The 16,137-nt window shown below is 47.5% G+C and overlaps 1 protein-coding gene across 1 annotated transcript in view; it reads left to right on the forward strand.

Annotated features, from left to right (window-relative positions):
• Positions 1-15,122, forward strand: part of LOC311246973 (uncharacterized protein) — a 35,901-nt gene extending 20,779 nt beyond the window's left edge. The window contains exon 7 of the mRNA XM_084337247.1: positions 11,970-15,122. Coding sequence (XP_084193373.1) covers positions 11,970-14,311 — 2,342 coding nt within the window. The 3' untranslated portion in view covers positions 14,312-15,122. The remainder of the gene's footprint in view (positions 1-11,969) is intronic.
• The last annotated feature ends 1,015 nt before the right edge of the window (positions 15,123-16,137 follow it).

Below are 16,137 nucleotides of genomic sequence, written 5' to 3' on the forward strand. Positions count from 1 at the left end.
GTTCCCTGTAATGTTCCCTGTAATGTTCCCTGTGATGTTCCCTGTAATGTTCCCTGTAATGTCTCCTGTAATGTTCCCTGTGATGTTCCCTGTAATGTCCTGTAATGTTCCCTGTAATGTTCCCTGTAATGTTCCCTGTGATGTTCCCTGTAATGTTCCCTGTGATGTTCCCTGTAATGTTCCCTGTGATGTTCCCTGTAATGTTCCCTGTAATGTCCTGTAATGTTCCCTGTAATGTTCCCTGTAATGTTCCCTGTAATGTTCCCTGTAATGTTCCCTGTGATGTTCCCTGTAATGTCCTGTAATGTTCCCTGTAATGTTCGCTGTAATGTTCCCTGTAATGTCCTGTAATGTTCCCTGTGATGTTCCCTGTGATGTTCCCTGTAATGTTCCCTGTAATGTCCTGTAATGTCCTGTAATGTTCCCTGTAATGTTCCCTGTAATGTCCTGTAATGTCCTGTAATGTTCCCTGTAATGTTCCCTGTAATGTTCCTTGTAATGTCCTGTAATGTCCTGTAATGTTCCCTGTAATGTTCCCTGTAATGTTCCCTGTAATGTCCTGTAATGTTCCCTGTAATGTTCCCTGTGATGTTCCCTGTAATGTTCCCTGTGATGTTCCCTGTAATGTTCCCTGTAATGTTCCCTGTGATGTTCCCTGTAATGTTCCCTGTAATGTTCCCTGTAATGTCCTGTAATGTTCCCTGTAATGTTCCCTGTAATGTCCTGTAATGTTCCCTGTAATGTTCCCTGTAATGTTCCCTGTGATGTTCCCTGTAATGTCCCCTGTAATGTTCCCTGTAATGTTCCCTGTAATGTTCCCTGTAATATTCCCTGTAATGTTCCCTGTAATGTTCCCTGTGATGTTCCCTGTGATGTTCCCTGTAATGTCCTGTAATGTCCTGTAATGTTCCCTGTAATGTTCCCTGTGATGTTCCCTGTAATGTCCTGTAATGTTCCCTTTAATGTCCTGTAATGTTCCCTGTAATGTTCCCTGTAATGTTCCCTGTAATGTTCCTTGTAATGTCCTGTAATGTTCCCTGTAATGTTCCCTGTAATGTTCCCTGTAATGTCCCCTGTAATGTTCCCTGTAATGTTCCCTGTAATGTTCCCTGTAATGTTCCCTGTAATGTTCCCTGTAATGTTCCCTGTGATGTTCCCTGTAATGTTCCCTGTAATGTCTCCTGTAATGTTCCCTGTGATGTTCCCTGTAATGTCCTGTAATGTTCCCTGTAATGTTCCCTGTAATGTTCCCTGTGATGTTCCCTGTAATGTTCCCTGTGATGTTCCCTGTAATGTTCCCTGTGATGTTCCCTGTAATGTTCCCTGTAATGTCCTGTAATGTTCCCTGTAATGTTCCCTGTAATGTTCCCTGTAATGTTCCCTGTGATGTTCCCTGTAATGTTCCCTGTGATGTTCCCTGTAATGTCCTGTAATGTTCCCTGTGATGTTCCCTGTGATGTTCCCTGTGATGTTCCCTGTAATGTCCTGTAATGTTCCATGTGATGTTCCCTGTGATGTTCCCTGTAATGTTCCCTGTGATGTTCCCTGTAATGTTCCCTGTAATGTTCCCTGTGATGTTCCCTGTGATGTTCTCTGTGATGTTAATGTTCCATGTAATGTTCCCTGTGATGTTCCCTGTAATGTTCCCTGTAATGTTCCCTGTAATGTCCTGTAATGTTCCCTGTAATGTTCCCTGTAATGTCCTGTAATGTTCCCTGTGATGTTCTCTGTGATGTTCCCTGTGATGTTAATGTTCCCTGTAATGTTCCCTGTGATGTTCCCTGTAATGTTCCCTGTAATGTTCCCTGTAATGTCCTGTAATGTTCCCTGTGATGTTCCCTGTAATGTTCCCTGTGATGTTCCCTGTAATGTTCCTTGTAATGTCCTGTAATGTTCCCTGTAATGTCCTGTAATGTTCCCTGTAATGTCCTGTAATGTTCCCTGTGATGTTCCCTGTAATGTTCCCTGTGATGTTCCCTGTGATGTTCCCTGTAATGTCCCCTGTAATGTCCTGTAATGTTCCCTGTAATGTCCTGTAATGTTCCCTGTAATGTCCTGTAATGTTCCCTGTAATGTTCCCTGTAATGTCCTGTAATGTCCCCTGTAATGTTCCCTGTGATGTTCCCTGTAATGTCCCCTGTAATGTCCCCTGTAATGTTCCCTGTAATGTCCCCTGTAATGTCCTGTAATGTTCCCTGTAATGTCCTGTAATGTTCCCCGTAATGTCCTGTAATGTTCCCTGTAATGTCCTGTAATGTTCCCTGTAATGTCCCCTGTAATGTCCCCTGTAATGTTCCCTGTAATGTCCCCTGTAATGTTCCCTGTAATGTCCCCTGTAATGTCCCCTGTAAAAAGTCCCCATGCCCTTCTCTGTCTCCCCTGTTGTGTCTCCTTCTCCAGCTGCCCCACTGTCTCAGTGAAAAGACAAAAACGTTTAGTTTAGTTGGATCCCCATTAGTCTAACCAGATGAATAAAAAGCAAGCAAGAATTCTAACCAGACAAAACAAGATAGATAGGCAAGTTGTTCCAATATGAGGTGGCTCTGTATATGATAGATTTTCTTTAGAAGATTGGTTCTTGGTAGTGGAAGGTAAAAATTATGTCTGATAGATCTTGTGTGAGACATGTGACTCTGTAGGTGTTACCATGGCAGGAAGTAATACATCAATGTTAAAGGAATACATCAACTCTCCAAAGTCAAGCCTCTTCTCTCCTTTAAGGACTTTGAGAGAGTTATGCATGCCTTTGTGACAACACGGCTGGATTACTGTAACGTGCTCTACGTTGGCGTTGGCCAGGCCTCGCTGTCACGTCTTCAGCTGGTCCAACACGCTGCTGCTCGGCTGTTGACAGGGACACGCAAACGGGAGCACATCACTCCTGTCCTCGCATCCCTTCATTGGCTGCCTGTGCAGTTTAGGATCCATTTTAAGATCCTGTTGTTTGGGGCGGCTAGGTGGTGCAGTGGGCAAGGCGCTCACCACCAATGCCGGAGACGCTGGGTTCGAGCCCAGCTCTCCGCATTGCTATCAGCTTGGCTGGTCGTTCATACTAATACAATTGGCAGTGTTAGGGGGTGGGAAGCTGATGGGTGGGGATCGGACGTTGTGGACAGCGACTCCTACAGGTCGGTTGGTGCGCCTGCGCAGCAGAATCAGGAAGCGACGGGGGCGGCGTGTCCCTCCCACGCAGATGCAGACCCCCCGACGCTGAGAGATTGCGCTGTGCAGGTGAAAAGATGCGACGGCTGCTTCCTCGAGTACCGGAGGGGACACGTGATGTAAGGCTTCGTCCACATTGCAGCCGGCTTGTGGGAGGCATGGCCTAACAGCGTTCGAGACAGGGGACGGTAGAATTGGACGATACGAAATTGGGATGGGCAAAAAATAGAAAATTGGAGAAAAAGTAGATACAAAAAAAGAAATATCCTGTTGTTTGCATATAAAGCAATACATGGTCTGGCCTCACCCTACCTCACCGAGATCCTGCACCCCTACACCCCATTATGGTCTCTGAGGTCTGCTGACCAGTCCCTCCTTGTTGTCCCCAATTCCAGGCTAAAGAACAGGGGAGACCGTGCGTTTGCGGTTACAGCCCCCAAACTCTGGAACGAGTTGCCCCCCCCCACATTAGGCTGGCCCCAACGCTCCCAATGTTTAAATCCCATCTTAAAACACATCTGTTCTTCCTACTGTAGCATTTAAAAATAATGTACAGTCTGCTGCCGTAATTTGTTTGTAGTTCTGTGTGCATTGTATTGTTTTTAGTCTGTGTTTTTTGCTATATTATTGACTGATTGTGAAGCACGTTGGTCAACTTTGTTGTTTTAAACGTGCTATTTAAATAAAGTTGGATTAGATTGGATTGAATGTTAAACTGAGCAATACATCAATGTTAAAGGGAGTAATACATCAATGTTAAAGAAAGTAACACGGCAATGTTAAAGGGAGTAATACATCAATGTTAAATGGAGTAATACGTCAATGTCAAAGGGAGTAATACAACAATGTTAAAGAAAGTAACACGGCAATGTTAAGGGAGTAATACAGCAATGAGGGAGTAATATTATACAACTATGATAAAGAGAGCAATACAGCAATGATAAATGGAGTAATACATCAATGTTAAAGGGAGTAATACGTCAATGTTAAAGGGAGTAATACATCAATGTTAAAGGGAGTAATACGTTAATGTTAAAGGGAGTAATACATCAATGTTAAAGGGAGTAATACACCAATGTTAAAGGGAGTAATACACCAATATTAAAGGGAGTAATACGTCAATGTTAAAGGGAGTAATACATCAATGTTAAAGGGAGTAATACACCAATGTTATATGCCGTATTTGCTATCGCGTCCCGCTCTGAGCCTTATGAGATATCCTTATCTCCTATGATACCTATTGTATCTCCCACGAACAAAAACTACATGCACCCCACCTGTATGGGGCTCCGCCCCCATGGTGGCACCGCCCATATAGCAGTGACTCTGGTCACCAAACATCCTTCCTCTATTTTCGTCCCAGCGTACTTGGATGCGTGCACCATACGATAACTAGTAGGATGAAAAGATTAAGGAAGGTTCATAATGTTGAGGGCTTACCGGAGGTTGCTGGCCCCTGGCATCTTCGACGCATGTTTTCGGCGACACGACAGGCCTATGTTGATGTTCCTCGTTGATGACAGCACATCGAGGTTCAGCTGTACAAGACTGGCTGTCGGGCCAGCTTGTACTCAGGTAGGCCCTGTGTCTTTCAGGCATGGTTATTAGTGTTAGTAATGCTGGTTTGTTTTGTTACACAACCATGTTGTGTGTTGGCGCCGGGGGCAGGATGGTTTGGTGAACGTTCACTGCAGGGAACGGTTTCCAAGCTGTCTTGGGCGTGCTGCTAAAACATCTAATGCTATGCTACATGCTATCGCTAATGCCGCATGCTATTACTACTGCTAATTGCTACGCTGTTAGATGTTGTCACTCTCCCTCCTCTTGCCCGGTTCATCAATGAAGGTCAGTCGGTAGCTGTTGTGGTTTTTTTTGCTGAGTCCTATTTACCTTTTTTCGGGTAAATGGGTTGACAACAGGGTAGGCCGTGGCTAGGTTCCTAGCCAGGTATGTTACCTTGTGTTCCGGCGGGGTTTGTTGAACGGTGTTCCCATCTGGGTTGGCGTCGGGTAGTGGGGCTATGGGTCCAGCCGACATGGTAAACATGTTGCGTGTCTGTGCGCAGGCAATTGTTGTTTTGGGTCCCACATCGCCTCGCGCTAAGCTGCAGTAGTATAAGGGCAGGGCCGCCTGGGAGAAATGTGAGGCCCTGTGCGTTTTTAGACGCGAGGCCCCCCACCCCCTGAGGCGGCCCTGTGTAGTGGGCTATTGTTTCGTTTTGTCACTCTGCTATGAGAAGGTCTGTCTTGCTACAGTTTTCTCTCCTCTCAACCATTCATACTGACGGTCAATCGGTATACTGGGGGAGTAGTGCAGGGGGGGGCTTTGTTTACCTTTTTTGGTAAATGGGCTAAACTAGGGCTGGTGTCCTGTTGTGAATATTTTGAATGAAGGCGGGACTAGTTCGCTCTGGTCCGTCTCCCCTTAACTTTGTGTGTATGGGTTTGCTCATTCTACAGTATTTTGTGGTTTAGTTCTTTTATTCATTTAACCTTTTCATGGTGCACACCACAGTGGAGGTTGCTGTTTGCAACATCAGTTGCTCCGTGTTAACATCAGTCCTTTGTTTTTGACATATTGAAACAATGCCCCGCCCGGCCGACGCCATGGGTGGGTCGGCCTGGCGAGTGGCTGGTGGGCTGTTAAGGCTTGTACCGCCACGGTATGGAATTGGCAACGATTAGAACTGTGTTCGAATTGCTGTTTTTTTTGTTTTTTTTTTAATGGTGTCTGGTGGAGGGGCCTTGAGGGCCAGCCGACGTCGACACATCGCGCAAGGTTGTTGACGTTATTAGCTTTGACCCAGCCGCAAGCTATAACCGCTCAGGGTTCCCCTCTCCGCAGGGGATTTTTGGTCTTCTGCTGGAGCGCGGGCGGTATTGTCCTAGGCCCTACACCGCCTCACACCGCGCAGCCAGAAGAAGAGAGAGCACGGCCTCGTCAGCGGCGATGACGGGGCCCTCGACAGGCGGCCATGTTTTTCCCCCGCCAGAGGTATCCTGGGCGTTGATTCGACAGGTGTCCACAAGGCCGACAGCCTTGGCGGCCGAGGGATCGGCCATGTAGGATGGGTTCGGCTTGAACAAACAAGCCGTCACCGTCCTGCCGCGAGCAGCCCGCTCTCCGATCACTCCCTTCCCCAACACCAGCGGAAGAAGTGGGCTCTGATTGTTTCCTTTGGCTGCGGGCCGCGTGCCTTCGTTGATGCGTGGGCGGCCCCCCTTTTCGCTTCTCATGGGGACAGGGGCTGACACCCAGTTTATGGCTGAGCCTGGGTCTGTCCGTGAGAATGTTGTGCTGTCAAGCGGCTCCCACACCTTGAACTGTGTTGGTTGAGCCTGGTGTTACGTCTGTCAACTTAAGTGTTGTCAGCAGGGGGGCTCGAAACCTTTTGAGGCACACAGTGCGGGCTTCCCCGGCCTCGCCTTCGCCAGGCCAGGTATCATGTTGGTGCCTCCCACCTCCCACTCCTGAAATATTGGCAAGTGGTCGCAGCTCACATGATTTGGGGTGGTAGTAATATCACTGCAGGGCTACGGTGTGTAGGAACCCATGGGGGCCTTACACCTTGCATGTCCGGCTGCAGAACAACTCCTTCAGCATGTTCTGGAGGGGTGTTCAGTGGGGGGGCTTTTTTCATCGGAAGCCCCCCGTATCAGACCGGCCCTTTCTGTCGGGGTTCCCCCTTGGGTGCGATTGCCTCGTGGGTGGTGTCAGGGTTAGGTGTTCCGACACGGAACGCGCTCCTTGCACGGTTCCAGGTTTGGCTACGCACAGCGGGGGGACCGGGCCAACTATCTACAGTTCCTGGCGGACCTGCGCCACGTGACGGCGGGTGCGTTGGGAGTGTCGTCACATATGACTACGGCAGTACCATATGTCGAGGTGGATGGAGAGAACGCTGAGGCGGGGACTTGAGTTTACACAACCCCACCCGTTTTCAGGTTTGGTACAGACCCTATTGTCGGGGTCTCCAGCTGTGACAGCTCTGGTCGACGAGATCCAATCTCTGTGGACGAAGCAATCCATCGTCGTGGCGTTCTCCTCCCGGTGTTCTCTGCCCGAGAAGTCGGGAGGGAGGGGTGTAAGACCCAGGCTGGACCTGTCCCATGGGAAGGTTCAGCATTTTTTGGATCGTCTCCTACCTGTTGAACACTGTCAGGTGGGGGTCTGGTTCTCCTCCATAGACCTGTAGGATGCGTATGCGCATCCCCGATCTTCCATCCTAGGGCTTACCTACGCTTCCTTTGCAGGGTTAGCGTATGAGTACCAGAGGCTGCCGTTCGGTTTTCTCTGGCTCCCCGCATCCTCACCAAGTGCGTGGAGGCCGCACTGGGGCCTCTGCGTCGTCCGGGGTTACGGAGTGTTCTGCCCTGATGACGTTCTGGTCCTTCGCGGTCAAGGTGGATCGTCAGGTCTCGTACCAGGCAGGTCTCTACTGGATGTAGAGTATTCCTCTTCCCAGTCAACGGTTGGAGGGCTATGGGCATCCATCTCAGAGCGTGTTGTCAACACGCTCGGGAGGTTCCGTCCTAGGACGGTTACGGCGCTGTCTCACGTCGCGTTTTCACCGACGCCTCCCTCGCTGGTGACGCGTCGGGCCAACGCAGTAGGGGGCAGCTGGCAAACCATGCTGCCCGGTCTGCGCTACGTTCAATGTGTTGGTGTTGAAAGCGGTCCTTCTGGTCCACAAATGGTGTTGATCAGGACGGACGATACGACGTCAGTGTCGTGTATCGACAGACAGGGAGGAGTACGCTCCCCCTGTCTGCGCCAGGCGGCGGGCGGCTGGCTATGGGCGTCCTCCATCTGCGCGGCCTGAGGGCTCCCCACATCCCCGGCAGGGAGAATGTGGGTGCAGGTGTACTGTCGCGGGGCGGTCCTCATCCTGACGGGTGAGGATTACGTCTGGACATGGCCAGGCAGGTCTGGGACCGATGCCGTGCCGCCAGGGATTCTTCCCCATACATCTGTTAGGTCAGTTGTTGGGACGGGTACGCTGAGGGGCGCAGGTTCTTGATCCTGATGGGTTTACCATCTGGAATGCGCATGCTCCCTCCACTGTCACGCTTACGCGGGCAGATGACGTATGTTCCAAGTGTGGTGTAAGGCGGGGGGCTGGGACTCAGTCTCCTGCCCCCTGGATGCTGTCCTTAGTTACCTCCAGCCTCTCCTTGATAGACTGTCGGCTTCGACGGTGAGGGTATATGCAGCAGCTATATCCTCCTATCATGAGGGGTTTGAGGGGATGTCTTGTTCAGCCACCCTCTTGTGAAGCGTTCCTGCTTGGCGCTCGACGCGTTAAGCCGGTGCAACGCTCCTTGGCTCCGACTTGGGATCTTCAATTGGTCCTCGGTCGGTTGTCCTTGGCCCCGTTTGAGCCGCTCGAGCAGGCGCCGTTGGGACAGCTGTCCTTCAAGACCGCGTTCCTACTGGCTGTCACTTCCGCTAAACGCGTAGGTGAGCTCTGTGCTCTCTCGGTACGTCCAGAGTGCCTGACTTTTTGGACCGATTGCGGTGTCACTCTGCGACCTAATCCTGCTTTCGTGCCTAAGAATATCCGGAGTTCCTTCCGCTCCCGGGATATTGTGGTTCAGGCGTTTCGTCCTCCTCCTCACACTAGTGAGTTAGATGCGGGCCTTCACCTGTCATGTCCAGTCCGTGCTTGGGGATTTACCTCAGCCGTACTCAGGACTTCAGGGTTACCGACCAGCTTTTTGTCTGTTACGGTGGGGCTCGTGCTGGTAAGGCACTGTCGGAGCAGCGCCTGTCCCATTGGTTGTGCGAGGGTATTACCCTCTGCTACACGTTGGCTGGGCAGGATCCCCCTGGGGGCATCAGGGCGCACTCCACTCGTGGGGTGGCTGCCTCTGCCGCTCTCCTGGGTGGGGCCTCGGTGGAGGACATCTGTGCTGCAGCTTCATGGTCCTCCCCGGGCTCCTTTGTAAGGTTTTACCTCATGGACATGAATGAATGAAATGAATGAATGAATGAATGAATGAAAACTTTATTTAACAGATTGCAGAATGGGTACAATACAGTACGGCTCAATACATACAATTGTTAAGGGGATGCAGACCTGAGAAAGACGTTTGTCTTGTTTCCATCAGGGTCCCCCATTTTCAATTCATATAGACATATATGACATACATGACATACAGATAGTCAGTACTGCTACATCTATACATTTATGACATACCAGATTTGCAAATACAGTACTGTTTGTGATACAGAAGGAGTCAAGAAAAGGGAGTATATACATTTGACGTAGAAACTGTACATTGGAGGTTGGGTGGGGGGGGTTGGGTACATTGGGATATTGACAACCATACTGGGTAATTTACATTGGAGGTGGTTGGGGGGGGGGGGGGGGGGGGGGGGGCATACTGTATAAACAAGTAACACTGTACATTGAGGGGGGGGGGGAGGAGACACTGTACAAACAAACACAATTGTACATTGAACTATTGACAAAACCATACTAGGTAAATGACTGTACATTGGAGGGGGTTGGTATGATTGGGTTAGGATATTTACAGGGGCCAGTGTTGAATTGCAGTCTCCCGTAGGTGTCCCTTGAGAGAGGTTTTGAAAGTGGGTAGTGATCCACATTCCTTTACAGCTTTGGGTAGGGCGTTCCACATTGATGTGGCATAATTGCGAAACGTGTTTAGTCCCTTATTTGAGCCGAATGACCGGGGGTTCTGTCTCCCAGGCGGTTCTGGGGTCTGTGGCCTTTCCTGCTTCCCGTCCTTTGGTCGGGTAGCAGGAGTGTATGGGTATGGGCCACAGTGTGTTGAGTCACACGTGGTTCCGCCTGTACGGTGTGTTCAAGGGGTTCTAGTTTCCCTCTTGTTCGCATTTCAGGTGGAGTTGACTGCGCCCCCCCCCTTCGTTAGGGAGGATGGGGTGACAGGGCTCCCCGCACCCCTTGATGTGGCTTACGGGTCCTCAGGGGGTACATTTGTCGGGATTCGCGTCCGCTCTTCCCCATATCTCATAAGGCTCAGAGCGGGACGCGATAGCAAATACGGCATATAACGATAGGTTATGTAGATAACCTAGTTATATTAGTATTGGCTGAGCGTCCCGCTCTGCGCGGCCCTGAGTTCCCTCTTGAGGAATCTTTTCCTGGGACGGGTTTTTTGGCGAGGAAGGATGTTTGGTGACCAGAGTCACTGCTATATGGGCGGTGCCACCATGGGGGCGGAGCCCCATACAGGTGGGGTGCATGTAGTTTTTGTTCGTGGGAGATACAATAGGTATCATAGGAGATAAGGATACGCTCAGCCAATACTAATATAACTTAAAGGGAGTAATACACCAATATTAAAGGGAGTAATACGTCAATGTTAAATGGAGTAATACGTCAATGTTAAAGAGAGTAATACACCAATGTTAAAGGGAGTAATACAGCAATGTTAAAGGGAGTAATACACCAATGTTAAAGAGAGTAATACATCAATGTTAAAGGGAGTAATACGTCAATGTTAAAGGGAGTAATACATCAATGTTAAAGGGAGTAATACACCAATGTTAAAGGGAGTAATACACCAATGTTAAATGGAGTAATACATCAATGTTAAAGGGAGTACACCAATGTTAAATGGAGTAATACGTCAATGTTAAAGGGAGTAATACATCAATGTTAAATGGAGTAATACGTCAATGTTAAATGGAGTAATAAATCAATGTCAAAGGGAGTAATACATCAATGTTAAAGAAAGTAACACAGCAATGTTAAGGGAGTAATACAGCAATGAGGGAGTAATATTATACAACAATGATAAAGGGAGTAATACAGCAATGTTAAAGAGAGCAATACAGCAATGATAAATGGAGTAATACAGCAATATTAAATTGAGTAATACAACAATTTCTGCCTTCAGTTTAACATTTTCTTTGACCCAGTTTCTAAACTGGTTTCCCTTTTCTTCTGAGACTGAGGCTTTTTTCAGAATGATGTTGCAAATTTATTTTGTGAGTTTATGTGAGATAGAAAAAACTGCCCTGTGGTAAAGTGAAACCAATCTTAAAATAGTGTCGCTTTAAAGGGCAACACCACCCAAATTAAGAATTACAATATTATTGTTATTTCATAGGACTAAGCCAGAAACCAGAGAAGTCAGACTTGAAATGTCATCAGGTATAAAGTCTGGAGCTGCTCCATAGACAATGAATGGGAAACTGGATTTGGGGACCCACAGCATTTTAGTTAGAATAACTAAAGGGGCACACCATAATATGCTTAGATACAAATTTCCTCTCTGTGTCTTCAGTAGAAAGCTATCTCACTGCAAGCTAGCCTACTGTAGCTTAGCACAAATTAATGGAAGTGGATACGGACTACTAGCCTAGCTTAAAACTTGGGAGAGGTGTTTCTGGACAACAGCTAAGCTAGTAGTCCGTATTCGCTTCCATTACTTTGTGAGAAACTGGGCTAGCTTGCAGCCGGATAGCTTTCTACTGAACGCACAGAGAGGACATTCTTGGCTGACTCTGGAGAAGACGGTAAGCGCATTTTCCATAATGTTGGCATGTAGGCTAAAACAATCTTTCAGTGTAAACTGAACCAATATAGGAAATATAGAACAATAGGCTATTTTGTCAAAACATTGACCAAACCTTATTTTGTACACATTTCCTACCTTGGAAACAATTAACAAAATTATTTCTAGTCATCATTAAAGTATACGTGTATGTTTACATGTGTGTTTGTGTGTGTGTGTGTGTGCGTGCGTGCGCGCGAGTGCGTGTGTGTATGTTTATGTATGTCACAAAATCTATTTCTTTTAACCTCTTTTCAGATTACATTGTCCCTGAGAGTGAGCCCTTCTCGTCCTCAGTCCTCGCAGCCTTAATGGAGATGGAGGCCTCTCCCTCTCCTATTACCACCACTGCCATACTGGATGACCCAGTGGCAACCGCTCTGTACCCAGTGTTGATGGATCTGGACCCAGTGGTGATGGATCTGGACCCAGTGGTGACACATGTGGATCCAGTGATGACGGATCTGGACCCAGTGGTGACACATGTGGATCCAGTGATGACGGATCTGGTGAATCTGGACCCAGTGATGACCACTCTGGACCCAGTGGTTACTGATGTGGATCCAGTGGTGATGACTGCTCTGGACCCAGTGATGACCACTCTGGACCCAGTGGTTACTGATGTGGATCCAGTGGTGATGACTGCTCTGGACCCAGTGGTTACTGATCTAGACCCAGTGGTGACAGATGTGAATCCAGTGGTGACGGATCTAGACCCAGTGGTGACAGATGTGAATCCAGTGGTGATGGATCTGGCAGGTCTGGACCCAGTGGTGACAGATGTGGACCCGGTGGTGACAGATGTGGACTCGGTGGTGACAGATGTGGACTCGGTGGAGACAGATGTGGACTCGGTGGTGACAGATGTGGACTCGGTGGTGACAGATGTGGACTCGGTGGTGACAGATGTGGACTTGGTGGAGACAGATGTGGAGGTTACAGATGTGGACCCAGTGGTGACAGATGTGGACCCAGTGGTGACAGATGTGGACCCAGTGGTGACAGATGTGGACCCAGTGGTGACAGATGTCGACCCAGTGGTGACAGATGTGGACCCGGTGGTGACAGATGTGGACCGAGTGGTGACAGATCTGGACCCAGTGGTGACAGATGTGGACCCAGTGGTGACAGATGTGGACCCGGTGGTGACAGATGTGGACCCGGTGGTGACAGATGTGGACCCATTGGTGACAGATGTGGACCCAGTGGTGACAGATGTGGATCCAGTGGTTACAGATGTGGATCCAGTGGTGACAGATGTGGACCCAGTGGTGACAGATGTGGACCCAGTGGTGACAGATGTGGATCTAGTGGTTACAGATGTGGACCCAGTGGTGACAGATGTGGATCTAGTGGAGACAGATGTGGATCCAGTGGTTACAGATGTGGATCCAGTGGTGACAGATGTGGACCCAGTGGTGATGGATCTGGACCCAGTGGTGACAGATGTGGATCCAGTGGTGACAGATCTGGACCCAGTGGTGACAGATGTGGATCCAGTGGTTACAGATGTGGAACCAGTGGTGACAGATGTGGACCCAGTGGTGACAGATGTGGATCTAGTGGTTACAGATGTGGATCCAGTGGTTACAGATGTGGATCCAGTGGTGACAGATGTGGACCCAGTGGTGACGGATCTGGACCCAGTGGTGACAGATGTGGATCCAGTGGTTACAGATGTGGATCCAGTGGTGACATATGTGGATCCAGTGGTGACTGCTCTGGACCCAGTGGTGACGGATCTGGACCCAGTGGTGACAGATCTGGATCCAGTGGTGATGGATCTAGACCCAGTGCTTACAGATCTGGATCCAGTGGTGATGGATCTAGACCCAGTGCTTACAGATCTGGATCCAGTGGTGATGGATCTAGACCCAGTGCTTACAGATCTGGATCCAGTGGTGATGGATCTAGACCCAGTGCTTACAGATCTGGATCCAGTGGTGATGGATCTAGACCCAGTGCTTACAGATCTGGATCCAGTGGTGATGGATCTAGACCCAGTGGTGATGGATCTGGATCCAGTGGTGATGGATCTGGATCCAGTGGTGATGGATCTAGACCCAGTGGTGATGGATCTGGATCCAGTGGTGATGGATCTGGATCCAGTGGTGATGGATCTAGACCCAGTGGTGATGGATCTGGACCCAGGGGTTACTGATTTGGACCCAGGAGTGACTGGTCTGGAGACACTCCTGCCCCCAGAGGAGTTCGGCCCTGCAATCCTTCCTGAAGTAGAGGACCTTGGGCAAAGACAGAGCCAGGACCCCGGGCCAGCTCTGGAAGTCTCTCCCGAGCACATTTACGACACCATCGGAGAACCAGGGAGCATTGCTGGAAATCTACCAGCAGAGGCTGATGTTTCACTACCAGAATTGGAACACAGCTCAATGGCCGACCTTGAGCCGGCTTCCTCGCAAGAGGAGGGCATTGATGTGATTAGTGATTGCTCGTTGATGGAGGAGGTGGTGGAGGGTTTGAGTGACAGAGGGTGGAATCCAGTGTACTCCCAGGTAAGCAAGGAGAAGTGTCCGACACCACCCTGGCCTGCCCCCCCTCTCGAGGAAGAAGAGGAGGAATCTTCTATTATCCAATTATAAACAAAAGAAGTACATACATGTATAGCCATAACTGGTATGCTAAGAAAATGTTATTCAAACAAAATTACCATGGGCAGTCATGATAGGAATGAGAAGTCAACAGCATATGGTAGGATTCAGCTGGATTCAACTCAAACCCATTCAGCCAAAGTACCTGGACACTTTTCTGAGGCAGGCTTACCACCTTGCCTTAAAGGCAAAGGCAGCCATCCATAAACCTTCAGGACACCTATACCCATTCTTAACATTCTTCATTTTATAACAGCGGTAGAACAGGTCCCCCCGACTTCAAACCACACATTCCATCCACGAGGTGTGATGTCATCATATTCCGACATGTTGAAGAAGAGGCGTCTCTCTGCCACTCTGTGAAACAATGAAGAGCATTTTATTCTTATTTACTCTCATGCAAGGTTTTATGGAATTTTCGTGTTATATTTTTCTGAACTGGAACCCTGTGTAAACCAACCAGATCCTGCCTGTCAAGGTTATGAACAAACGTTTAAATACGTTTAAGTATGTTATCTATTTGTGGATGTCAGTCTTTGGTGCAATTGGTCTTAAGTTTAAGTGTTCGTGTAACTTTTCTATTATTTTGTGTGAAGTGTGATCCTCGGAGAAATGGGTGTGGTGCTTGAGAAAAGTATATATTAAAAGTATCTAGATGTATACATAACAATTATCTTCATGGGGGAAAACATGTTGAGAGTATATAGATCGTCATTGCAACACATTATTTACAAATGGATTTGCAGTATTATGTTGTTGTTTTTTGTCTTTTTTTCAAACCAATAAAGACACATTTGATGTACATTATATAAATAATCTCTGAATCGTGGCAAAGAGTGGGGAGAATTCAGATTTTCTTTGTAAATTTAACGTTAAGGGAGAATTGTGTTATCAGAGGCACATGGTGTGTAGAGAGCTCAATATTAGCAGCCAAGTTCAAATTATTCAGGCTATTACCACAGCTGATTTGTCCACAGACATAGAACCTAAAAGAAAAGGTGCTGAGAGTAGGGATGCCCCGATCGATCGGCCACCGATCGTTATCGGCCGATAATCAGTATAAATATGGGTAGCACTTTATAATAACACCCTGTTATAATACATTTATAATGTATTTGTAGATAATGAACTAATCATGAACAAACCATTTATATACATTCATAAATGATTATTAAATCATTTATAACTATATTTGTATACCATTTACAAAGTATTTATAACGCATTAGTGGATAATGAACTAATCATGAACAAACCATTTATATACATTCATAAGTTATTATTAAATCATTTATAACTATATTTGTATAACATTTACAGATTAGTTCTACATTATTTATAACTCATTATCAACATTGTTTGTACTTGATTTGTTCATCATTAAATAATGTTGTTTAATGTGTAGTAACACATTTGTAGATGCTTTGAAAAATGGATATGAAAAAACGACTATAGTGTATCTCCATTTATTTTTCATGTTCAACAAATGATTTGTTAAGACATTCATAAAACATCTATAAATCATTTGCAGATGCTATCGTGGGGGCCAATCTAAAGTGAAGCCTATTCATCATTAACAAGTGTCTAATACAGTTAATTATTTGTTTACTTTTTCATCACATGTTACAAATGTTGTAGGCAGCTTTCGGATACACCCTTCTTTGTGACATCAAACAGTGACAGAATTAGGACTAAAGATAAATGCAATTTTATTAACATATAAAATACATGTGCATGACATATAGTGTAACATCGGGGGGCACTAGGACCCAGGAGTACCCTGACCAGGTATTGAAGAGTATCTAGAGAGGAAGTCTC

Source organism: Notolepis coatsorum, assembly GCF_963971535.1.
Source record: "Notolepis coatsorum genome assembly, chromosome: 20".
Classification (NCBI taxonomy): domain Eukaryota; kingdom Metazoa; phylum Chordata; class Actinopteri; order Aulopiformes; family Paralepididae; genus Notolepis; species Notolepis coatsorum.